General features: G+C 28.7%; 2 protein-coding genes across 3 annotated transcripts; both read right to left on the bottom strand.

The window, feature by feature from the left end:
• Positions 1-12,321: 12,321 nt before the first annotated feature.
• LOC130972507 (CBL-interacting serine/threonine-protein kinase 1-like) lies at positions 12,322-18,038 on the bottom strand. Of its 2 annotated transcripts, none has more exons than XM_057897181.1 (12): positions 17,503-18,036; positions 17,365-17,427; positions 14,914-14,985; positions 14,333-14,440; positions 14,134-14,214; positions 13,858-14,037; positions 13,552-13,764; positions 13,314-13,421; positions 13,091-13,207; positions 12,915-12,977; positions 12,721-12,795; positions 12,322-12,601 (listed from the first exon to the last, which is right to left on the bottom strand). In XM_057897181.1, the coding sequence occupies exons 1-12, from the start codon at positions 17,707-17,709 to the stop codon at positions 12,530-12,532; spliced, it is 1,359 nt and encodes a 452-aa protein (XP_057753164.1). In that variant the 5' UTR covers positions 17,710-18,036; the 3' UTR covers positions 12,322-12,529. The 2 variants fall into 2 exon arrangements, 1 of the variants encoding a protein (XP_057753164.1); XR_009083685.1 differs by having other exon boundaries at positions 12,440-12,601; positions 13,087-13,207; positions 17,503-18,038.
• Positions 18,039-24,518: 6,480 nt separating this feature from the next.
• Positions 24,519-25,505, bottom strand: LOC130934504 (uncharacterized). The gene is made up of 2 exons (XM_057864070.1): positions 25,267-25,505; positions 24,519-25,152 (listed from the first exon to the last, which is right to left on the bottom strand). Exons 1-2 carry the CDS (start codon positions 25,503-25,505, stop codon positions 24,519-24,521), a joined length of 873 nt encoding a protein of 290 aa, XP_057720053.1.
• Positions 25,506-27,102: the final 1,597 nt, after the last annotated feature.

Genomic DNA, 27,102 nt, shown 5'->3' with positions numbered 1-27,102 from the left:
ATAGTATTGTAACATAACATATTGTATTAGATGTTATGTATTATTGAATCTAAATAATGTTGTTGACATGATATAATTTATATACTAGAGAATATAGTTTTGGATGTATTTGATAATAATTATTAGAATTATATTTTAGATATATTTAAGTTTTATTAATTATTGTTAGAAGTTTAATATAATTGTGGAATTTCTCTAACAACCTCAAAGTTGCTTTTAAATTTCTCTTTGCAATTATTATTGTAATATTTCCGTTCGATATTTTGGTGGACTTGTAATTGTTTGAATTCAATATATATATAGTTCAATGAACAACATCTATAAACGAGTTTCAATATAAATTGAAAATATCTTCTGCATGTTCGTTTCGTCACATAATTTGTTTGAAATTGAATGAACCACTAAACATTAATATAAGATACTTGTACAAAATACATGATATTCTTAGAAATTGAACGAACCACCAAACATTAATATAGGATATCTATACAAAATATATGACACTCTCTTTGATATTTGAGAATCTGCATTTTCACAAATCACACTTTTTAGTTCTTCAAATGAAAGTATGAAAGGGGAAACAATATCATATGGACTCTTACATACTAAATCTCATTCCGTCAGGTATTTGTAACAAAATCTGACCATGATAATATACTCTTACATAATTCTATCATCCATTTTATTTTTCTACTCACAGTGACAAAATTCAATTTCACTCGATCGCTTCTTTAAAAGTAAAAGAATAAAGTATGAGATGAGAAGAAGAAGAAGAAAAAAATTTTACGTAATTGACAATAATATTGTTTATCTATAAATCTCACAAATCAGACTCTTCAATTTATATTTTTTATTTAAATATTTTTTTTAATTTTAAATCAAACCTACCTATTTGAGTATTTTCAAAATAAAAAAGAAATTATAAAAGCCTAAATCAAATCTACCGATTTTTTTATGTTAAAAATTTTAATGTTTCTTTACCAAAAAATCGGACCGTCTAATTTTTCTTTTGGAGTTGTGCAAAGCAAATCAAACTCTCCAATTTCACTGTGTTAAGTTAAAAAAATTAACGCCACATTATAGTACAACATATCCCTCCTCCATATCAGTGCATAACAAACAAACAAAATTCATTTCTAAAAAAATCAACCCCACTCCACTAGCCAACTCAATGACAAAAAAAACCTATTCTGGGTTTTTTTTTTTGGGTTATGATTGTGTACGAGTGCATGATATAGTAATCCTTCCTGAAGTTGTGTTTGTTTTAGATCTTAGGTATTGAGAAAATAGCATAATAAGTTAAATATTTTAAAACAATGTGAACTTTTTCAAAATATGATCTCTATATATGTTAAAATTTCATTGCCACCGTTAACACAAGATTGGTCGAAGTTGTAAATGGCTTGATATTGTGTAAATTATTCATAAAAACCAAATTTTTAGCTACACTTTGTATGAAGAATTAATTAATTATTATTTTATTAGAACTATATTTCATATGCTTTCAGTAATTAATAACGTGAATGGTCAAATTTTTTTAAATAAAGGAAATATTTGAAGATTAAATTTTGATTCAAAATTTACATGTACCTTCTAAATAACTTTTCAAATGTTTCTATAAAAATTCAAATGCAAAAGTCGTTTAACAAATATAATTTCTCTATTTTATCACTTATTTAAAAAATAGTGTTTCTTGTGAGATTTTGAAAAATAGATTAGCCGTTGAATCAAGTAAAACTAGAGATTCCATTGAAGTTTAGGATTTATATCTTGATAGATGTTAAACCAAATATAACGAAATTGAATTAAATATAATAAAATAGTATATTTATATATAAAATATATATGAAAAAATTGAATTTCGTCTAATGATAAAATTCCTTTTCTTTTAAGATTCATCAAAAAGTCGAATTTTAGATATTTTGGTTATACAAATTTTAATATTATATTATAAAATTATTTTTTCAATTGATAAAAAATACATAAATGATTATATTTTTAATACTTATTTTGAATCGGTCAGCCAAATAATTGATTTTTAACTAATCTAATTGAACAAATTGAATTAATACGATTCTCGTAACTATAACTCCTTTTGTTGTTTTCATCATTTTTAGTTTTTGAATTTTTTTCGTCAAAATTTAAGATGATTTTTTGTAGTTAATATTTAGATTTAATTATTCTATTGAATTCTATAATTTCATCAAATTTTCAATTAGGTTTTTATAATTTTTTTCTTTTAATTGGGTACTGTTTTTTAATTTTATAATTAGGTCATTTCTAATGTAAAAAAAAATGTTAGAGTTAACTGAATATTTCTTTATAAATTGAAGATATTTATAATTAAAAATCTAACTAGATCTTTGATCACATATATTTTGAGAGAAATATTCTATTAATTTTAATATTTTTGACATAAAATCTAATTACAAAATTAAAAATATTAAAGCAACATAGGAACCAATTGAAAAAAAAAGTATAAAAATCTAATTGAAAGTTTAATAAAATTATAAAAACTAACAAAATAATTAAACTTAATATTTATCGTAGTTGCCAATGAGTTATAGCTCAAATAGTATAGTCTTCCCATATTCAATTAAGAGGTTGTGAGTTCGAATCTCCTATTTTTGGTAAAAAAAAATATTTATTGTAGTTAGTTATGTTGTTATTAATCATACTTTTTATTTATATTCCGACCCAATAATAAAATTACGCTCAAAATAGACAAGCCCAATCCACACAAAAAATGTCTAAAAAAACCTTTTTCTTTGCTGTCCGACCTGCATGATAAACGGATCCATTGGCCTGACAAAAAAAACGGATCCATTGGTTCATGTATAAAACTTTCAAAATCAATTTAAATTGATCGAGTAGTCAATTCACTGTCTATTTATTTAAGTGTTAGAGGTTACAGCAATCTATTGACTAAAATATATATAAAACCTTATATTGATGTTATAATTAACTAAGTATTTTTTTATCTACTAATCTTCTTTTTCTAATGAAATAATGTTGAAATTAAACTTCTCATATCACATATCAATATTTTAAGATTTTGTGATTCAAAATTTATAATGAAATGATGTTGTATTTATTTATTTATATAAAGGTGATACGAAGAATTTAGATCAATAACTAAATTATAGCACATAAATTAGATCATTCATTTTGTACTTAAAAAATGTTAGATTAATATTGTTTCACTATTTTATAATAGAATTAATCAATTAGTTGATTTTAAAATATATTATATTACTTATCACTTATAAATATTATATATTTAATAAATAAATTTATAATTAATCTACTAGTAGTCTACTTTTTTTTAACATGTCATCAATTATCTATATATTAAACAATTCGAGTTTAATACAAAAGAGTTGTAAATGACAGAATTATTACTTCAAGGATTTTTTTTCAAATAAAATAAAAAATAATTAATTTTTTAAATTTCATTTTTTACTTTTAATTAAAAATAAAAAATAAAATTTGAAAAATTAATTATTTTTTATTTTATTTGAGAAAAAAATTCATTATTTCAAATACAACATTGTGTAGTCACCAAAAAAAATAAAATACAACATTGTGTAACAACATGGAAAAAAGATTAAATTATTAAAAATATTAAAGAATGATATTGAACAAATTAAGAGACAAATACGTTATTTTAAGACATTTTTAAAATTGTCGTCTAAAATCTTTCTACAAGAAATATTGTATTTTGAGAAAAATTATGAGAAAAAAAAGATAATTTTTATATATAATAACTATGATAATTAGGTTTAAGATTGAACTGTATTTAAAAATGATATAAAATAATTTTAAAAAATTTATCAATCTTATATAAAATATTAATATTTATTATGAAAAAATAAATAAGAACAAAAAATACAATTTTATAATACGTGGAAATAGAAGAATTAAACGATTGAATATTATTTTGGACACATCTCCTTCCAAATAATATTTTCTTTGTCAAAAGATTCTGAGTATATGTTAAATTATTTTTCAATGAATATTTATTACTTATTCTTAAAAATATCGCAGAAATACTTTATTGCTATTGTTATTCAATAATAATAAAATGATTATCATTCAAACTTCATGCATAATAAAATTTGTAGAAACTTTTTAAGTATTCTTTGAATTGGTTGTATTTGTATAGTTGTTTTTCTAGAGGTTAATTTTAATTTTATGTTCAAATATTTATTTTTGTTTATAGTTTAATGATGATAATTTAAGTAGAATAAAAATATTAAATTATTAAAGTTAATATTCAAATAATTACAGCAAAATCATAATAACAAAATAATATTTAATATTATTTTATTGAATACGTACTCTCCGTCATGTTTTAACTATTTATTATTATTTGTTTTCTAAAAATATTATAAATATATTATATTATTTATCACTTATAAATATCATGTATTTAATATATATATATATATATATATATATATATTTTACATGTATTCAATTATCTGTATAAAAGTTTAATATAAAAAAATTACAAATCAAAAGGATTATTATTTCAAATGCAATTTTATCTAACAAATAGAAAACGATTGAATTAGTAAAAATATTAAAAAATGACATTGAATATATTAAGAGATAAATATGGTGTTTTAAGATATTTTTTTAAAAAATTAATAAAAAAATAAAGTATTTTATAGGTACTCCGTTATTTTTTAACCATCTATTATTATTATTATTATTATAGAGGACTTATTATAGGAGTGGAGAAAAATAATTTTTTCTACAAGAACTCTTCTTACTCTAAGGAGGAGAAAATAATGATTTTCGTATAAGAGGACTACAATACCGATTTTGAAGATACATGGGTTGAACAAATTTAAGATTTATCTAAAACAATTTTTAAGAAGTTTGACAAATTTATATAAACAAAAAAATATGTATCATAGAAAATAAGCTGAATTAAAAAGTATTATTTTGTGATATATGAAGCAAAAATATTATTTACATGTTATCAGATTTTTTTATTAATTTAATGTTGATGATAATTAATTATAAAAAAATAAATAATATTTTTTTTTTAAAATTTAATAATTAATTTTATGTACTCTTTATGTATTATTATTATTATTAATTATTATTAATATTAAATTAATAAAAAAATAATTTAAATAACAGTACATAAAAAATTTATGTCATTAGGAATTTATTTTTATTTTTAATTTAATTATAATATTTTAATATTTTTATAATAATAAATATTATTTAAATATTGTCATATTTTATTAAATTATATACTAAATATTATTTTATTTTTTTAATATTATTATTTTTTCCTAATAGAATAAGGCGATTAAAATTTTGAATTCAATGATACTACAGTGTCTTAACATCCAAACATTTTTACTAGAAAGATTGAGGATTCGTATCCAGATTTTTTATGTGCAGTACATGTCACTGAATATTTTTTATTAAATTAATGTCAATGATAATTAATTATTAAAAGAGTAGTTAATATTTAAAAAAAAAAAGTGTTTGATAGCTAATTTTATGTATTTTTATGTATTTTTATTATAATTAATTATTATAAATATTAAATTAATAAAAAAATAATTTAGTTAACAATACATAAAAAGTTTGTGGCATTAGAAATTTACATATTTGATATGCCCTAATGAAAAAGAGTTCTTAGATTGAATCTTTCTTCTTCTAATATAATTGTATGTAATTTGTAATTTTTTTTATCAATCTTTGATGTTTATTGTAACCTGATTTATACATTAAATCTTAGATTTGTTAATTCTTTAAGTTTATTTCTGGTACCTGAAGTAATTTTGGATGTTTATTTTATATTTGTGAAGATCTTCTAAAATATTTATTCTAAAATGTTAAATTATTAAATTTAATATTTAAATTGTTAGGCTAAAATCATAATAATAAAATAATATTAAATGTTATTATACTGAGTACGTACTCTTTGTCATATTTTAATTATTTATTATTATTATTTGTTTTTAAAAATATTATAAATATATTATATTATTTTTCACTTATAAATATCATGTATTTAATAAACAGATTTTTATATATATTTTACATGTACTCCATTATCTGTATAAAAGTTTAATATAGAATAGCTACAAATAAAAAAGATTATTATTTCAAATACAATCTTATCTAACAAATAGAAAAGGGTTAAATTAGTAAAATATTAAAAAATGACATTGAATATATTAAGAGATAAATACGATGTTTTAAGATATTTATAAAAAAACTAATAGAGAGAAATAAAGTATTTTATATGTACAATAATTACTATATAAACTTAGAAGATAATTAGATTTAAGATAGTATCGTATTTAAAAATTATATAAAATAATTTTTAGAAGGCTTATTAATTTTATATAGTAGAAAAATAAACCATACAAAAGGTATAATTTTATAATAGGTAAGGATAGAAGAGTCAGACGATTGGCAAAGAAAATAATTTTTTTTAGTTTTTTAATTATTCTTCTCAAATATTTTATTTTTTAATATTCTAAAGATATATTATTACAAAAAATAGATATGAATTTACTCTTAAAATATCATATAAATAGTTTATTATGAAAAGATTTTATGAATCTTATATAAAAATATGAATATGTAAGAGAAATAAATCAAGATAAATGGTATAGTTTTATAAGGTAAATTTTATGATATTTATAATTTGATGTTTAATTTTTGCTTAATTTACTTTTTATGATAATTTTTAAATATTTAATAATTATTTATTTTTATATTTTTTAAATTAAATATTAATTTTTAACTTTTGTTTTTTTTAATAAATTTGACAAACATTTTTAGACACCATAATAATTATCATTTTATAATAGATAGAGGTTGACTCGATTTTTTTCAGTTTTCCTTAATATTCTTCTTTTTAAGTATTTTGTTTTTCTAGTACTCTATAGATATAGTATTATGAGGAGTACACATGAACTTGCGCTTAAAATATAAAAAGATTTTGAGTATGTGTTAAATTATCTTTCTATGAATATTTATTACTTATTATTAAAAATATCACAGAAATAGTTTATTGTTGTTGTTATTCAATAATAATACAAAATTATTATTATTATTATTATTTAAATTTCATGCATAATAATTTTTTTAAAAAACTTTTTAAGTATTTTTTGGAAGGATGATAATTTTAATTTTATATTTAAATATCTATTTTTGTTTATAACTTAACGATGATAATCTAAATAATAAAAATATATTACATTATTTAATTTAATATTCAAATAATTAGGCCAAAATTATAATAACAAAATAATATTCAATGTTATTTTGCTGAGGACACTCCCTTATTTTTTAACTATTTATTATGTGTTGTTGTTAAATATTAATAATATTATAGATATATTATGTTACTTATCACTTGTAAATATCATGTATTTAATAAATAGATTTATAATTAATGAATTATTACTCAATCCTTTTGAATATGTGCTTAATTATCTATATATTAAACATTTAGAGTATAATACAAAAGAGTTACAAATGATAGAATTATTATTTCAAAAGCAACCTTATTTAATGGTGGGTGAAATGTCAAATTGATAGAAATATTAATCAAGTTAATAGATAAATATTTATTTTAGGACATCCTTGAGATTGTCTTCTAAAATCTTTTTATAAAGAATATCGTGTATTTTGAGTAAAAAAAAATTTCGTGTACAATAATTATTATGTGAACTTAAAAGATAATTAGATTCAAGATTAGACCGTATTAAAAATTATATAAAATAATTTTTGAAAAATTTATCAATTTTTTATAAAAATATAAATATATAGCATAAAAAAATAAAAATAAAAAATATAATTTGATAATACATAGGATGATAGTATGATACGAATAAATGACTCGTGATAAAAGTCAATAAGTTATAATTTAAATGGTATAATTTTTTCATGTTCACTTAAAATATCACGAGTTTGAGTCTTTTTATCTTCAATAAAAAAATGACTCATGATAAAAAAAAAGAATATTATTTTAAATTAATATAGACGTTCCATCTCCTCCAAAACTATTGCTCTGTATGGCTATGTGGTCTTTTCTCTTCAAGCAATAATGTTCAAACTTTTAGCTAGCACAAGCAGCAATACATTATATATGGTTTTTGGCTAATTACCAATTGAAAAACTGTTTTGATTGGAGATGAATTATGGCTTCTGCCAATTAGAATTCCAAGGTCTCAAGTGTCACATTTTCAATATTTTTCATATTTACCATTTCTTAACTTTGGTAATGTTGATCTATGGTTAATTATATTCGAATTAAAGAATTGCCAAAGACCAAAAAGAAAAAGAAAACAGTTTGGAATAACTTAAAGAAACTAATTAAGAAACAAATAAATAAGATTCATGGTAATTGGTAAGTTTGGAATGGCGTTAAAAAAATTACTTAAATTTTTTTATTTTTTTAAAAGATTTTTTAATAAAAAATTATTTTATATTTAAATAAATTTAAAAAAATGTAAATATAAAAATAATTTTATTTTTATTTTGATAAAAAATATTTTTTATTTAAATTATATAAAAGAATAAGATCAAGAAAACATAAATATAACATCGACTTATGATATTCTTGAATTTAGTTATTATATTTTTCCAACCTTTTCTATTAAAGTGTGTATGAGATTTATTTCTAGCAACAATTTTCTCTTTACATACAATAAAAAAATTTTCAATAGTATGATCATTCCATCTAGTTTTTTCAATTATTTGTATTTCAGTTGAATATTTTTCGTTGATTCTTCGGAGAATTAATTTTGGAGGCATACTATTTTGTGTAATCATAAAATAAGACAATATTAAAATTATATGTAATTTTTATTAATATTTTTAACAATACAAAACAAATAAGTAAAAATCAATTAATCAATAAAATTAGTGTCATAGCAATCAAATTTATTAAAATACTAATAAATGGCTAATCAAACAAAGAAATTCAAGAAATTTAAAATTATAAAGGTTTAATTACTCTGTTGATTTCTATAGTTTCGCGAAATTTTCAATTAGGTCTCTAAACCTTTTTTTTCTTTTAATTGAGTCCTTGCACTAATTTTTTTTTCAATTAAGTCCCTCTTAGCATTAATTATCTTAATTTTATAGAAACCTAACTAAAAAAAATTGGTGCAGAGACCCAAATAAAAAAAAGAAAAGTGTAAGAACTAATTAAAAAAAAATTTGGTGCGAGAACTCAATTAAAAGAAAAAAAATACAGGAACCTAATTAAAAATTTCGCAAAACTATAAGGACCAACAAAATAATTAAACCAATTATTAAAGCAATACAGTTTTGTAAAAATATAATACAAAAATATTAGAAAATAAATTTATAATTGACCACAAACAATAAAAAATAAAACTTTAAAATTATCTTAGATTAATCAACACTTTCGAAGCTTCGCGTTAATCACTATAACTAAAACTTAAATGGCCTTAACAATATGTATACATCTTATATAATTAATTAAAAGTGTAACTAAAACTAATAATAAAATACAATAAGGTATGATGACTTAAGGAGTCTTTCCAATAGAATAATGAGAATTCAAGAAGGGTTTAGGATATAGAAAAAAAATTAAAACTTGAAAGAAAAATTAAGATTTAGAAAAAAATTAAGGATTTGGAAAAAAAATTAGAATTAAGAGTATAAATTATAATTATTAATTATGATAAAGAATATTTTTAGTAAAAAAATATTTAAAAATTAGTTTTGTTTCTATTTTTTAAAAGCAATGTGTTGTTGGTTTTTAAAAAAAATAAATTATTTTTTTAATAAAAATACTTAAAAAAAAGTAATATCTAAACATATTTAAAATTAAAAAAATACTTTTTTAAAATAAAAAAAATCAATTCAAACTAACATTCAAGGAGTGACAGTATAATGAATATGGATGCTTTTAAAAAAATTTTTAATTGTTGGTAGAATGTGATCTCTTATCTTATACTTTTTAAGACTTAGTTTGGTAATATTTTTTGAAGAGGTGCATAAACACCTTATATCGCGTTTGATAAATTAAGAAGTCCATATGTTTGTATTTGTAACTTTTAAAAATTAGAAGTACTTTTAAAAATATTTATTTTTTTTTAAAATTAACTTGTAGTTATCAAAATTAAAAAGTCTAATATAATTTTATATAATAATAAATATTCAAAACTATTCCTCTCCCTTAATCTAGATACGCCTTCTCCTTATTTAGTCCAGATCTTCCGCTGCCTTTGCTTTTTCCTCATTGCTGCCTCTCTTCCTCTTCAGTCTACAACTATCGCTTTCTTTAATTTTGTTTTCTATCCATTCTTCTTTCTTTCTGTCTTTTTCTTTAATTTTTTCTAAAACAAAATTTAAATTTTTCTTTATTATTCATCTCTGTTTTTTTTAATATTATTAAATTTGTTAATGAGATTATTAAAATTTCTTGATATCTGAATAATTTATTTTTGATTATATGAATGATGGTGGAGAAGAAAAATAGGTAATAGTAGAATAAAAGTCTATGTGATGATAATAAAAAAAAAGTAGAAGATAGAAATATTATAAATTTTTTAATATTTTGTGTATTTTATGTATTTATTTTGCCAAATATAAAATATGTATATATATATATATATTTTGTATTTCTATCTTCCTAATATATGTCTTAACGTCTATATCTATGTCTAAAATATAAATAAATAAAATCTAGAAAAATGAGCCGATATATAGAAAATTTCTGCTCGAGTTATGTAAAATTTTTTTGTGTGTGCTGGCTCTATTTGTATGAATAAAAGGGTATTTAGTCTAAGTTTAATTTTGATGTATTGACAATATAAAAATGTTTTATATAATTATATAATTATAATTATTTTTTAGATGATTATTTATGCTATTAATGTAAAAAATAATTATTTTTATTAATATAATATTATATAATTAAATATACGTATAAAATAATTTTATTCTCTCGGTACATCAAAATTAAATTAATTTAATTTTTTCAAGTTTGAATGGAGCTCTTAGCTTGCCTCTTGGTTACGTCTGATTCATTGGACTACAGTATCTTTGTTTCGTTATTTTATCTTGGTTGTTTCTTAAATCAATCTTCACATAATACGTTTTCAGTTGGCATGCATTAAGATGAATACGAAAGCTCCATAGAAAGAATTACTATTTGTCTATCGAGTAAATAAATTAATGATTAATAGTCAAATTAATTTTAAAAAATATATTTTTTAAATTTATTATTAAATTTTTTTAAATTAAATTAGTTTATCAAAAATTAAAAATTAATTATATTTGTTTTTTAATCATTTTATTAATAATTTTTGTCAACGATTGATGATATAGAATATTAATAGATAATATACATGATATTTAATATGTCTAATTAGATACTAACTAAATATATTTATGAAAATTTATCAATTTAGTTGTTAGATCATAATGAGAATATGATTTATGTAATTGAGAAATTAAAGAACTAAATTAATAAATTTTCGTAAATATATTTAGTCAATATTGAATTAGACATATTATATAGTCACAAAAAAAATTAGACATATTATATATCATGTATGCTGTTAATTAACATTTTATAACATCAATATATAAATTATTAGTATATATTTTTTTATTGGTTTCTCATATTTACGGTTTTTAGTTTTTTACTATTTTAGTCCCTAGACTCTTTTTAATAGTGACTTATTGAGTCAACAAACGAAATGTTAAATTGGCTATGACTTGCTACGATGGACACAAGACTAAATAGTGTCATTTCGTTTTAGTACTTAAACAAGATAAAACGAAAAAGAATTTATAAAATGTGTAAACAGTTTTATCTTCTCTTATTTTCTAAAACGACCTAATTAGTACATTATATTTTAAATTCGAAAGACTAAAATAATAAAAGTATTGAACGTCATGGATCACTACGAGAATTTATTCAGTAGGCACATTTTGTATGTTTACCAAACTAGTAATTGGCATTACACCCTTGTTAAAATCATGGGACAAGTTACTCAAATACTTATTTGCCTTGGGAGTGATAGTGCTTATACGTTGAAAACACTCGGTTTCTGTTTTGATAATTTTTCATAGATTTCTTCTATTGTTGTTAATATATGGCCCTGTATTAATTTACTAGTTTTACTATAATGGCTAGTTTAATATTATTTATTCTAGTGTCTACATTTTATAGGTAAAAGGAACATAACTTATTTGATTATTAGTATACAGTTATATACTATACACAATTGGTAAGATTTTTACCACAGGCAGGACCGTGAAAGTTTTGGTTTAAAAAGAGAAAATTGGAAAGAAAAGAAATTGAATGTCACATTCTTTTTAAGAAATTGATATTTACATAGATATGCCATCATAAGCAGTTCAACGATCCTAAGCTCAAAATTGGTGCTATTACAATATTAACATATTTGTGTTTCATTAACCCTTTAACTATAAATCTATAATGCATTTTACAATTGAATTCTTATAAGTAGCTATAACCTACATATTATCTTAGCTTCTAATTCATTTCAGAGCTAAGCAACGCTTGCCTTGGAGGAACACCCAAATCATTTGATAACTTCTTGCATAACTGCATTGCATGAAGAAAATATAGATATCATATCAGCCTCAAATTTTTTTTTTTTGGGGGGGGGGGGGGGGGGGGGGTTGGGGGGAAGAGTGCATGTAATTTTCTGAATGGATTTGTACCTGTCTATATATAGATGCATCTCCATAAGACTTCCTTAATTCTACAACATACAATGATGGGCTTATTTCAAAAACCTGTTACATTTGAAGTGAAATTAATCTTATTAGCATCAACAAACTTTGTAGAGTAACATTAAGCTCTAAATTTTATCAGTACAAGATAGCTTAAGTTTGCTGTAGATATTATTATTTACCTCTGCCGCAGCTAAGAGGCTGCTAAGGGTTTTGTGTGTTTTGTTCTCTTGTATAACTTTCAACTGAAATATTGAAATTAAAATTACTTGTTAGCCACTCTTAATATTTATTTTATTTGCGAGTTTGTTGGAAATAGAAGCAGCTTTAACAAATATATAAGCGAAATGATACCAACTTTGCCATTTTTCTTCTGGACTTGAAATCCCATTTTCGTCACAATATCCTCAATCCTCTCTACCAAATCTTTAGCCGAAAGGTTGGACGTGAATCTTATCTTCCTTTCAGAGACATCCTGAAATTCAAGGAAAACTATAAGTGAAAGACAACAAGAATGTCCAGAGATACAGAAAATTATGTTTGAAATGTGCAGTAATCGTTGATAACTTCGATTCTCACACCTCTTTCTCAAAAAATCCAGAGAGGTCGAGGCATGACGACATCCCAATCAACTGAAATGCGTTGATAAGAGTTGGTGATTGTGGACTCCTTTGCTCAGCGTCTAGTTGCTATTACCAAGAGAGTAGTTTTTTATTACAACAAAATAAAGAATGAAAGAAAAGGTAAGGAGGCTGGACGAAGTGCACCAAGCACAGATGCCTGTAAAGTTTCCAGACATCTGAAAGTTCAAAAGTATACCACTTCATTCATGGCAAAGGCTTCATTGTCAATATATATGTCCTCTTCCTCATCCTCATGAGTTGCCGGAGCATATCCTTGTTTGAACCATGGATCTTCTTTGATCGCAGCCATTGTTATTCGGGTTTCAGGGTTGGGATCAAGAATCTTTTTTATCATGTTTTGGGCACCGGCTGAAAGCCATTTTGGTATCTGAACATCTCCTTTCAAAATCTGTGATCGCTCAGAAAATAATCAAGAATTAATTTATATAACTTTATGATAACCGTTATTAAGAAGATAACATAAGAATCATCATTTGAATACCTTTTGGTAAAGAACTGCAAGATTTCTGTCATCAAATGGGAGGTATCCTGTTAGAATTACATACAAGATCACACCACAAGACCATGCATCTGATGTTGCACCACTGTAGCCCCTATTAGCAAGAATCTCCGGCGCGACGTAATTAGGACTTCCACAAGTTGTATGCAATAATCCATCTCCCTGGAATTTTTCATAGAAATATGTTATCCACAAAGTTAATAAAAAAAACCATATTAATACACTTTGTAATGAGGTGTGGTTCATAAAATATCTTACCCTGAAATGTTGGGGTAAAGCACTAAGACCAAAATCAGTTATCTTAATGTTTCCTTTGTCATCCACTAGTACATTCTCAAGCTGCAAGGAAACAGATTCAATTAAATAAAATGTCAAAGAAAACTGAGCAGTAAGTAATGCAGTTTCAATGTAAGCTCAATAAGTATTCTAACAGTTATAAAGATGGTTGAGAAAGAACCTTGAGATCCCTGTGGAAGACACCTTTATTGTGGGAATAGCTCACACCATCAATCAACTGTTGGAACAACTTCCTACCTTCAGTTTCAGAAAGTTTACCCTTGGATGCCTGTGAATGAAGGAAGCTCATAGATTAGTAACTTTATGATTTTGTTTGGCATCTCTTAATATATGTACTTTTTTGTTTACTATTTACAAGACTCAAATTCAAGATTAAGAAAGAATGGCTAGCCCGATGCGCAAGTATCCTACGTTAACGCAGGGTTTGGAGAAGAGCCGCACCCAAAAGGTATAATGTACGCAGCCTAACCTGATAATTACATCAGTGGCTAGTTTCACAGCTTAAAACCATGATCTTGATCTTGAGATCACAGAGATAACTCAACTGTTACTCTAAGACTCCCCTTAATTAATAAAGAAATAAATAAAGAAAAAGTTAACACATTAATAAGCTAGATGTTGGTTGAATTAACGTTTTTTATGTTCAAATTCTTTAACCAAAATCCTCGAGGTAGTTTTAGCATGCTCTTCAATTCATATAGATCAAGGAATGTGAATGACAAGTTATTATTGAATCCTTACAATTTTGTCAAATAACTCCCCTCCTGTCACATACTCAAGTACCATATAGATTTTTGTTTTGCTGGCCAAGACCTGCATAATTAGAATATATGATAATCAGAAACACCAATCAATGATACAAATGCAAGCTGCAATTGCAAGTTGTAAATCCAATAGATTACTTTGAGGCTTTGTCCATTTATTTTTAGTATTATTATTACTTATGCTAGGGGCCACTACATGATCACATATTTCATTCCTGAGCAACAGCAGGAATAAACTACTGTAATCTATGAGCCAGACCAATAATATACATACACTTGTATTATAGGACCACCTAATCTGAATAACTTTATTTTCTGCACAAGATTTCATGCCCATGATTGTAACAAGGAGAACATTTGATGGCCCTTATAGCATAGTCATGATTAATTAATGCAATGGAGGCCCATTCAAGTCCAACATATATAATTTAATATTTAATTATAGTTACAAGTTAATTATCTATGTGTACATAAGGATAAAAGATGCCAGATGGATAAACACACAACCACATGAACATGATATTTAATTATTAATGCGTGGACCCCACCAACAATCTTGGAATTTGAAATGTTAATTGAGAAAAGTTAAGGTTAAGAGTTAAGACTTAAAGAAGTAACGCAATCCAAATATTTAAGCATCTATAACATATGCTGTATGAATTAGTCAATGACTTTACCGGATAAAAATGATTATGAGGTGCAGTCCAAGCAAGAATAAATAGGAAAATTATTACTCCGAACCTCACAAGGAATTGCAAGACTAGAGCATGACGTGCAAAGGTGTAACACAATACAAATACAAAGTTTATATTAAAATGAAGCAAAGTGGAATTCCTAACGGGGTTTGATTGGACCAAGTAACTTGCTCTAAAATTAATATATAAATTCTCACCTCTTCATGACCTCAAGACAATAAAATAAAATAAAAGTAATTTTTTTAATAGGTCAAGCAACCGTCCATTCATAACACATGCTGAGAAATCAAAATCTGGAAATGGGTTGGCTACTAATCCAAACTGCCACGTTAAAAATATTACTATGAAACAAACCCATATTCTCCAAACCAATGTAAGACAAATCCACCATTGAAACCGGCAATAATAAAATAGTGGACACCTAGTGAACGTGCATCCACACAAAAAATCAGGATAAATAACCTACAACGAAAGGCACTGAAAATGGATTTCTATGTATCAATAATGAATCAATACCTTATCTTTAATTAATTAATTAATTAATAATATGAAAGTGATATTCTTCCCATGGAGAGAGGAAAGGGTGTGAATTTCATTGTGGTAGAACCCACTGGTTTACTGTGTATAACTGTTTTTATGCGGAAAAGGAGGCAAATGAATGTATCAATCAATCATTCTAACGTTTCTAGGTAGCAATTTACGTTTTTAAGTTCATGAAGAGCCATTAATTAGTTTAGGGTCACATATCCAATATTTAATAAACAATGCTATTTGAAGAGAAAACCAAAAAGTAAGTTATATTATGCTCTATTAACAAATGTTCCAAGTTAAAATTTTAATCAAACTACAGAAAACAAAGGCGTCTTTCAGATCTCAAAATGACAAATACAAATTTGTCGCTTTTCAATGTTAGATCATTTTTTGTTATCAAGAACGAGATTGAACTTACTTTAGATAATTAGATCATAGTGGATATTATTTTATTGCGATATGATAAAAGACAAAGGATAATACATTTAGGAGAAAATAAAGAATTTAGTGTTTTCTAAATTCTAAATTTTAAACTATAAATATTAAATCCTGATAGGCTAATACTTAAACTTTACATCTAAATTATTAATAAAATATAATAAATAACAAATTAAGATTTATTTAATTAAAAAAAATACAGCCACCAACTCTAGCGATTAAGGTTGAACCATGAAAAAGTAAAAGAAAAAAACGATTTTATCTCTTTACATAACGACAGATGACGTGTACAACGTGTCGTAACTACTAAAAAAACTATGAAAAAGGAAAGTAAATGCAAATGAGGGTGGGTTTGGGTTGAACGTGTAAATTTGGATGTTCCGGAAGATGCTGCGATGTTAGAGTGATTCTGGGTTGGCCTATTCTCAGTGGAGAATCTGGTTCTCTTCAATTTACCGAAACGGAACTAATACTAACACTAACACTAACACTAACAATACCTTTTATCCATACCAATATCCTACAGAATTATTCTGTAGTGTTTCGATCCTAAATTCCAAAAATAGGATCAGGAAATGGGAACTAAATTCCAAACAAGGAAATCTCAGCGAAACTGCGAAACATCATTACTGCTTAGTGTTTTCACAATTTTTTTGCAAAGTGCAGAGTACGGATTTTAAAAGCCAAATTAAATTAAGTATCCCTAATTACGAAAATTAAGCTCAATTAGATAAGATTCGCAATTTTTTCTCTTTTTTGTGTACCTCGAATAATCTAACAACATTTGGATGCTTGAGTAGTTTGAGTGTGGCAATTTCCCTCTTTATCTGCAAATTTTTTTTGCACGTATTAGATAACTTATATGAATTCCAAAAGAAAGGATAAGAAATTAAGTAAATAACCTGATCAGAGACGTTAAGGGTGGTGATCTTGTTCTTGTCAAGGATCTTAACTGCAAAAGGATGTCCAGAATGAGTATCCCTTGCAAACTTGACTTTTCCGAAATTGCCCTCGCCTAACGTCCTTCCCAACTCGTATTTCCCAAGTTGCCTTCCCTTCCCTTCCTCACTTCTTTCATTCCCCCTCCTCCCAAGACTCAAAATCACCATTCCCAATTCACCAAACCCCGATGAATAACAGAATCAGATGCAACGAATCGTGCAGTGGCAATTCAAATTTTGTTTGTAACTAACACCACCAAATGATGCTGCGGAAACTGAAACTAAAACCGAAACTGAAACTAAAACTGAAAAGGTTCAGGTCAAAACAAAGAAGGGAAACGCGAAGAGAAGAATAAATAAATAGCCTCCGAATGTGGAAAAATTAAACGGAGGTGTGAAGATATGAAGCCAGCAAAATGGCGAAACAGGATTGGAACATATGTGTGTGTGTGTGAAGAATGGAAACACTCTTCTTCCCTTTTTGATGTTTTGAGCCAAGTGCCTTTATATAACTACTACTTGTTCAATCCGTAAAGAAACTGCTCTGCTGGGTAACCAATCACTGACGCGGCTAATTAATAATTTTTTTAAATTGTTTTTAGAAGAAACGTAAATTTATTTTAAAAATTTTAAGACTCATTTTAAAATTTATTTTAAAAATTCAAAATTGTTTTAAAAATCCTATTTAAAATTATTATAAAAATTCATAAAAAAATTCAAAACGTACAAAAAAATATTTAAAAAATTTAAAAATTAAATAAAAAACATCTAAAACTATTAAAAAATCATCTAAACTATAAAAATAGAATCATTCAAAATATAAAAAAAAAGAAACACTCGAAATTTAGGAAAAAGAAACATTAAACTAGTAAATAAATTATCCAAAATCAAGAAGAAGAAGAAACATTCGAAAATTAAAAAAAAAATCATACAAAACTAGTAAAAAGAATCATATAAAATCAAGAAAAAATTAATAAAAAAAATTGTCCAAAATAAAGAAAAAAAAAAAGAAAAATGACATTTATTGCGTTTGAATGTGGCAGGATATGATGTTTAAGATGAAAGTTGCTGTATTCGAAAAGAAAAGACTGCGACAATAATCTACAGTGCTGCATTCGCAAGAGAGGAGCTGCAGCAGTGATTGACGAAGCTGCGTTCATGAGGGGAGGACAGCGGCCGTGCTTGGCGGCACTGCGTTCCTCCAGCGATGGTTGGTGGCGCTGCGTTCGCAAGGAAAAAGGTGTTCCAATGGTCGACGGCACTGCATTAACGAAGGGAGGGTGGTGCACCACTATAGCGGTGGTCGATGAGAATGGCAAGGACGCGCACGTGGATAACGTGAGAGGGATTAAGGTTTGTGTAGTTTTTTTTTACCATGTATTGTCAATGTGGTTAGTAGGGCTGGCAATTCATACTCTACCCGCAGGTATCAAATCCGGTTCAATCCGTTCGAGTAGGGTAGACTACTCCACCTGCTACGAGAAGGATAGGGTAGTGTCCGGGTATGTCTGCGGGTATTGTAGAATACGGGTTTAGGGTGTACCTTATCCTATTCCTTTCCGGCCGCACCTCATATATAACATGACATATTTTATAAAAATTAGATATATAGTGAAGGAAATGAGAGTTGAACCCACAATCTCTTTTATGTAATGACTTACAATAAGTAAGCAATTACTAAATTAGTTAGTTAATTTAGTAATTTAGAACATTAGTTTTTTTATTTTTTATGTTATTAATATGTATAAAATTCGAAATGATTGAATTTTATATTTACTTTGAAAAAATTTGATGTTTTTGCGGGTAGAGTAGGGTTTAGAATTTTAGAGTGCGGGTAGAATTAGAGTTGAGAGATTCTCAATCCGCAGATAGGATAAGATAATATTTTAATGAAACTTTCAACCTGCGGGTAGGATTAGGGTAGAGTTCAAACCCTATCCTACCCTATCCATTACCAATCCTAGTGGTTAGGGTGAAATTGAGGTTAACTCTTTTTGGGAGTTTTTTTTTATTAGACATTTTTCTTTTAGTTAGTTGTAGTTGACTATACGACTAATTGGTTCTATAAATTTTTTATAAAAGAAAATGTAATATTACGGTTTTACGCTTCGAATGAGTGTATAAATATTAAAATTAAATTCTTTAAATAAATAATTATATTATATATAATATATATAAAAAAATTATTAATTAATAATTTGTTTTAAAATGTAAATTATATGTTAAAAATATGTAAAATAGTATATATATATTATAGTTGATTTTTAATATTTTTGTAAAATAAGTTTATTCTCTCAATTCAGTGTGAGCGTAAACAATTGGTTTTTGAAAGATTATTGGTTAATGGTTCCACTATTAGAAAAGACCAAAGCTGAGCCACAATAATTAATAAAAACATTGACGAGATATATACTTGTTATTTTGTATCATGATTCATCAGAATAATCCAACCATCTCTCCCTCCATGTTGGCATGGGCCAGCCTCTTTTTTCTTTTTTTTTTTTTTTTTAACGGTAGGACATAATAATTTTTATGGATAATAATTTTTTTTTATACACTTGAATAATTTTGTCGCTAACAAAAATGTATCTAAAATTTATTATTGATAAAAATATTTTTAAATAATTTAAAAATATAACAAAATTTTCTAAAATATTTTTTATTTTAAGTGACAAATCACTTTTATATTTAACAAATTATTTATATATTTGATCTAAAATTTTATAGAAATATTTAGATAAATTTTTAAAAAATACACACAAAAAGAGATAAAAATTTGATCTCTATTTTTATTTTATTTTTTAAAAATATTATTGATTGTTAATAAAAAAAATTACAAAAAATATATACTTAGCAAAAAATTATTAAATTTTAATGATAAAAATATATCATTTTTCTAATTATGCTTGCAAAAAATTGTATCAAGATTCAATCTTTAAAGTATTTTTTTAGAACACATATTTTATATTGGGCATTTTTGTCGTATTTTTAAATTATTTGAGGATACTTTTATCGATAACAAAAATTTGAGTGCATTTTTGTCCGTGATAAAATTATTCGAGTGCATTTTTGGTGGTTTATTTCGTATTTTTTTTATATATCATATTTTTATAAAAAATAATTAAGTTGGATTGGTCTATTAGTTAGTTTATTAGTCTTTTTAAGTAAGTGTCGGAAAAAAAGAATCTCGCCTTTGTGCATACAGTAATTTATTAGTCAGTGACAAACTCTTAAATAAAGTTTTGATTCATGATAGATTAATCATTAGCCTGTAAGACTAAAAAATACTGTAAAAAAACTAAAAATATGTATAAAACAATTTCTAAAACCATTCAATTTAGTCTTATTTTTATTGGGGTGGTGGGCGAATTTTTTATTTAAATAAATAAAATAAAAGTAATATATACCAAAATAAATAATTTTAAAAAAATTTACCGTTTTACGTTTTCTAGTCTTATCTCGTTTACATTGTAAACGAGATAAGACACGTCAGCTGCAACATGTCTATCTCGTTTACATGCCTATTTATATAAGTTGTTCACAACAAGTCTTTGGGCCCATTTTGACTTAGTCAACCTCTTTCTTCCCTCTTTTTACCCTTTCCTACCATATTTGAGATTGATACGGTGATGGCACTCCCGGCGGGGAACGACGAAGACATCAACAGACTAAATGAGACCTCACATTATGTCGGGACGGCCGACTTCGAGGTTAGTTACGTTCTGTTCGATTAATCTAAGTATGTGGACATTGTTAGGGTAGTCCCGTAGTGACAAAGTATAAAGTAAAATGCTTTAGGGATTGGAATATATGATGAATTGAGAACTGTATTTGGTTGTGTAAGATTGGTATGACTTAATTAGGATTTGCTTACCGACATATGTAATTTAGAGACATGTATAGACTAGAGATATGGAAGTATGATATTAAGTAGAAGTAGCTCTATGTTCTTAAGTAGAGTACAAAAATTTATGCTTATCTCTTTATAAGTTAAAAATTTATTATTTATTCCGCAGAGGCCTCGCCTTCTACTGCCCTGGCGAGTCAGCCATACCCTCCCTCCACTGGACGCCATCGTCCCGTATCTAGCTGAGGCCGGATTCGGTGACACGGTTTCCTTCAGGGACTTCACTTTTGACAATTCCCTGATTTCGACACTCGTAGAGCGATAGCGTCTGGAGACGCACACATTTTACCTCCCGTGGGGTGAGGTCACTATCACCCTGCAGGACGTGGCGTACCACCTAGCCCTACGCGCACATGGGATCCCCGCTGGGGGTGCCTCCGTGACTTGGTAGGTGGTACGACACAGAGACGTGGGCTGTGGTAGAGCAGCTGCTTGGTGCCAGGCCTCTGGCGGCGGCACAGTAGGCGCAGAGGAAAGAGTCCTTCACGCTGAAGCTGGTGTGGTTACGTGATCGTGTCTGCCAAATGCCTCCCGACCGACGACCCGAAGTCCCTCCGACAGTATGCCCGGTGCTATTTTATGTTACTGATAGGAGGGTATCTGTTGACAGACAAGTCCAACAAACTGGTGCACGTACGTTGGCTACCGCTTTTCCGGGACTTCATGGAGTGTAGGGCGTTATCTTGGGGCTCTGTTGTGCTGGCCTAGACGTACCAGTCATTATGTTTAGCAGCACAGCAGGGCACCACAGACATCGCCAGTTGCACTTCGCTTTTGATGAGCTGGATTTATCAGAAATTTTCTCAGTGGTGTCCATCAGATAGGATTATCTACCAGTATCCGCTAGTTGCGAGGTAACCCAAAATTATCTTTGTATTTGCGTTAATTGTTGTAGTCAATTCATATGGTTTGTTACTTATGTAATCGTATATATCTTTGTTATTGTCAGGTTTGTTGGTCTGGAGCAGCAGAGTAGGGATCAGCACCAGGCCAGGGTCCTGATGTGGAGGGTTTCGATTGACTGGTTACGGTTTGATGAGGTTAGTCATGAAATAAAATATATTGTCATTTTAAACTACTCGTTGTGTTGTATTACGGTATATTTTTGACAGTTAGATAGATAGTGTATGGTTACTAATGTCGAACATATTTTTTATACAGTTCATATGGAGAGTCTATATGATGACCATGCGCTTCAGGCCCTATGCCCGCACTGGTTCCATGAGGAGGAGGAGTGGGGTACATGATTGTCGGCCGTCCCGCTGGTCTGCTTCAACATTGTCCGGTTTCACCACGTTGATAGGGTGAAATGGTAGTTCAATGGGGAGCAGTAGGTGCCAGGCACTCCAGTCAATCTTGACAGGTATGAGTAGTGGATTATTTCTTGAAAGTTATATGAATGAAGTTGTTTGTGATTATGATACTGTTAGTAGTATATTTACTTACTTTGTTTAACAATAGGTATCTGACTACCACTGGCCGTGGTGACGATGTCTAGTGGCCGGAGCGACTCCAGCAGTGGTACGACAGTTGCAGGATGAGGTTCGACCTTGATCGCAGGATTACCGTACACCATACGTTTCACACTAGGCTTACCGTACACCAGTATGCTACAGCTCCACCGTCTGGAGGGCTCTAGCCGTATCGTCCTCAGATGCACCAGGATCCGACAGCCCCAGTCGTGGATCCTCAACATCAGCGCCCGGCTCAGCCTCCGCCATGTGGCACCGGGCACAGGCGCCACTACCACGATCCTCACCAGCGATGATGACTATAGTTTTGTATGTACTTTTTTTGGATTAAGCTTATGTATATACTTTTGTTGGATTAAGATTATGGTATGTACTTTTGGATTTTAGCTGGATTGTACTTTAATTGGATTGTAGTTGTGTGTATTGTTATTTATGATGGTGTTCTTTCTTATGAGTATTTACGAATATCTTACTGTCATTTTTAAGAAAAATAGCAAAAAATCATAAAGTGACACGGAATCATAAAATATATCATTTGAAGTTAAAATATTACATCGCCACTGCTACTAGAACATAAAATATCACACTAAAAAAAAGACTAACACATGCCAACTACAGTAAACATAGAAGCCTAGTGCGACCTAGACATCACCCGTGGGCTGATTAGGACATCCCCTTCTTGAATGTTCGACTTGCCTACACAGGCAACACCGCTTCTCATGTCGCTCGGTCTCGTCCATGTCATTCCAGAATCTTGTGGACACGGGCCTGCTAGTCGTCTTCCAACGCATGACTGGGTTAGGACGCAGTCTTGTCCCATGCTACTCCGGCCACATCCACTCGTCTGGGATAGGGGAAACTTCATCTTGTACACCTTAAACACAGCTTCCTGTTTGTACACAGGATGCACATACGGAGCCCACTCAATGCTAGCAGCGGCGCACTCGACAAGTGCGTGATGGCACGGATAGTAGAGAGATTGGAATAAGCTACAGTCACACGTACTCTCTGATAGCCGACACGGAAGGAACCTCCCCCCATCCCTCGAATGACTCTAGCTCTTTCCCAACAAACACAGAGGCCCGCCCGTCACAATGAGTAACACGCATTCTCGGTATGGCTTCTCTGTTCTTCTCAATGGCGGCCAAGAGTCTCTGTGAGAATCGGCATCCAACAGCCAGCTGTGACTGCGCCTCTCTGCCCTTCATCACAAACTTCTGCAATCTTTCATACGTGATGCGCACAATGGCAGAAATCGGTAAGTATCAAGTCCCCTTCAACACTGTATTGATGCACTCAGACAGATTTGTCGTCACGTGACCAAACCGACACCCGCTATTGCAATGTTGTACCCAAATCTCCTTCCTAAAACGTCCAGCCCAGTCAACGATCGACGGGGAGACTCCTCTCAACGCATCCATGTACCACTCGTACCCGGTCTTGCTTGGACTATAAGTAGCGTTAATGAGGTATCTCTTGCCCTCGGATGACTTGAGCCGAGTCATGAAATTCGCAGCCACATGTATGATGCAGTAAGCATGGAAGGCTCTTGGGGGATGCCAACCACTATCATCGGAGCTAAGCGCAGCCTTGATGGCCTAAGATCTGTCGGAGATAACCAGCAGGCCATCTTGTGGGGTGACATGGCATCTCAGATTAGTTAGGAAGAACGACCATGACTCGGTGCTCTCGAACTCCACAATGGCAAAAGCAATAGGCAGGATGTTGCTATTCCCATCTTGCGCCACCAGAATAAGCAACACACCACCGTACCTGCTATACAGATACGTACCATCTACAGACACAAAAGGCTTGCAATGGTTGAAGTCTTCGACACATGACGGAAAATTCCAAAATACCTTGTCGAACATACTGCTGTCACGTACCAAGAGGTGTCCATCATAGAACGGTTTGACGCGTAGGTCACAAATGGTACCAGGAAAACAGCTTTGAAGTGCCTTAAACAACTTCGTAACCTTATTGTACGACTCTTCCCAATCTCCGTATATCTGTGCAATTGCCTTCTGCTTGGCCATCCACACCTTTTTGTTGGACGGTTTGAAGTAATAGCTTGCTTGGACCGTACCTTGCAAAATTAGAATGCTTATAGAGGGGTTGGACTGAATCAACAGCAAGATAACTCTACAGATCAGACTGCTATCTAACTGACAATGGTCTTGAGACATGGTGGGTGCTAGACAACTATGCACTCCACCCACCCTCCGAACCTCCCTGAACACAACAAAACAGTATAGCTTTAGCCATGTCGGATGCCTACTTAATATATCGTACAGAAGCACTGAAAAGCACAAGTAAATTTCAGCTTACCAGTATCCGAGATTCTACCGAAGGGCCACACAGAGGCTCCATTGACACCCATTCTCAGCTTGACGGCACTGCACATGGTACTTGAACTGGTCTGATTCAATCACCCGGTACTCCGCACTACCCCTAATACTGTAGTTCTTCACACCCTGAAGTACTGCCTCTCGGCTTCTAAACTTATGGCCAACCCGAAACTCTACACCGCCGTCCAGGTTGCAATCCTCTTCACCTGTATCAAAAAACGGAGTCCTCTCATGCATGGCGTCCAGATCCAGACTGTGATAGTGAGATAGAACTGCCGAAAGCGCTGGTATTGGGAGAGGTGGAGGCAAGACATGGCGCACCACAGTCTGAATAGGTGTCTCCGGAACACACTTATCCTCATCCCTACTATCGGACAAGTTGTTGTCCGCACTGTCCACCACATAATCCTCGTCCAACTCCTACTCGCCCTCCTCTGCCTCATCCATTGGAATGGCGACATGAATGGATGGTGGTGCGAGGGGTCGGTCGTCCTGCACATAGGTCGAGTGTACCGAACTCCACCACCACTGTGTCCCACCTCTACGAAAAATTCCATTGCCTACTCCACCATGATCCTCCCATGGATATCAAACATCAGTTACACATGCACGTCCCCTAGAAGTCGGAATAGTCGAAACCGGAAGACTCCGTTACCCATGGGTGCCAGCAACCTATAAGACACCCTTCCGATTTCCCTCGCTTGTGACCACCCAACTTGCTCAATATCAAACTCCTCAAATTGAACAACGTCTCCACACGTTGAGTGCAAAATAATATCGGATCCTCACACTCAAATGTCACCCCGTTGTCGCCATTTCTCATACGACAATTGGGATAAATAAGCACAACTATATATGGACTGTTATTGGCCATTAATGCCTTGTATTTGTGAGAAATATGAGACACAAAAAGGATAGAAAAAGTTTGTGAAGAATACCAAAAGTTATACATCCTTTTATAGCGACTGAGATTGTCATATATATCTCGTTTACAGTGTAAACGAGATGAAAATTTCATGTATCTCGTTTATAGTGTAAACGAAATAGATACGTTACAACTGACATATTTTATCTTGTTTACAGTATAAACAAGATACATATAATATTATCTCATTTACATTGTAAACGAGATAAGACTAAAAAACACAAAACGATAAATATTTTTAAAATTATTTATTTCAGTAAATATTACTTTTATTTTATTTATTTAAATAAAATATCCGGTGGTGGGCTGGTGGAACATCGTTCCAAAATATCGTAAGGTCAAATTCCCTGTTTTTAATTATTTTTGTATTATAATCCTATGTTTATATTGTTATTTACTGTTATTATTATAAAGCAAATTGTGTGATGTCAAGATAAATTATTGACCGCATAAAAATATTAAAATTAATGGTCCAATTATCAATATGTTTGGCTTCTTTATACCTTCAGTATGATTGGTTTAAATTATTAAGATTTAATTATTCGGTTACTTCTTCTAATTTTACTGAATTTTTAGTTAAATTTTTATTTTTTTTAATTAAATTTTTATATTATATCAGATTTTATAATTAAATTCTTATTAACAATAAATATTAAAAAAATATTTATAAAATATAAATTTATTAATTTGTTTATACACTTTACTCTTTTTTACTTTTATTGTCTTTTACCATTCTTCTGTCATTCACTATCTCTTCATTCTGTTCTTCTATTATCACCCTCTCTTCTACCAACAAATTTCCTTTCTTTCATAATAGAATTTTTGTTATAATCAATTTTTAACATAATCAAAAACATAATTTGTATTATAACATAATCAGTTAATTACAAACAAAACATATAATCAAGA

Source organism: Arachis stenosperma, chromosome 1 (genome assembly GCF_014773155.1).
Source record: "Arachis stenosperma cultivar V10309 chromosome 1, arast.V10309.gnm1.PFL2, whole genome shotgun sequence".
Classification (NCBI taxonomy): domain Eukaryota; kingdom Viridiplantae; phylum Streptophyta; class Magnoliopsida; order Fabales; family Fabaceae; genus Arachis; species Arachis stenosperma.
The sequence above is the reverse complement of the archived record's forward strand: the minus strand, read 5'-3'. Positions and strand labels throughout refer to the sequence as shown.

Excerpts from the sequence above, each read along its gene's own strand:
- LOC130972507 (XM_057897181.1), bottom strand. The coding sequence starts at position 17,709 with ATGGTGATTTTGAGTCTTGGGAGGAGGGGGAATGAAAGAAGTGAGGAA. Across the intron at positions 14,441-14,913 it reads GGGAGTTATTTGACAAAATT|GCATCCAAGGGTAAACTTTC; the intron begins GTAAGGATTCAA and ends CTTCATTCACAG. Across the intron at positions 13,422-13,551 it reads CCTTTGCCATGAATGAAGTG|CAACTAGACGCTGAGCAAAG; the intron begins GTATACTTTTGA and ends TCTTGGTAATAG.
- LOC130934504 (XM_057864070.1), bottom strand. The coding sequence starts at position 25,505 with ATGCATGAGAGGACTCCGTTTTTTGATACAGGTGAAGAGGATTGCAAC. Across the intron at positions 25,153-25,266 it reads AGCCTCTGTGTGGCCCTTCG|GGAGGTTCGGAGGGTGGGTG; the intron begins GTAGAATCTCGG and ends TGTTGTGTTCAG.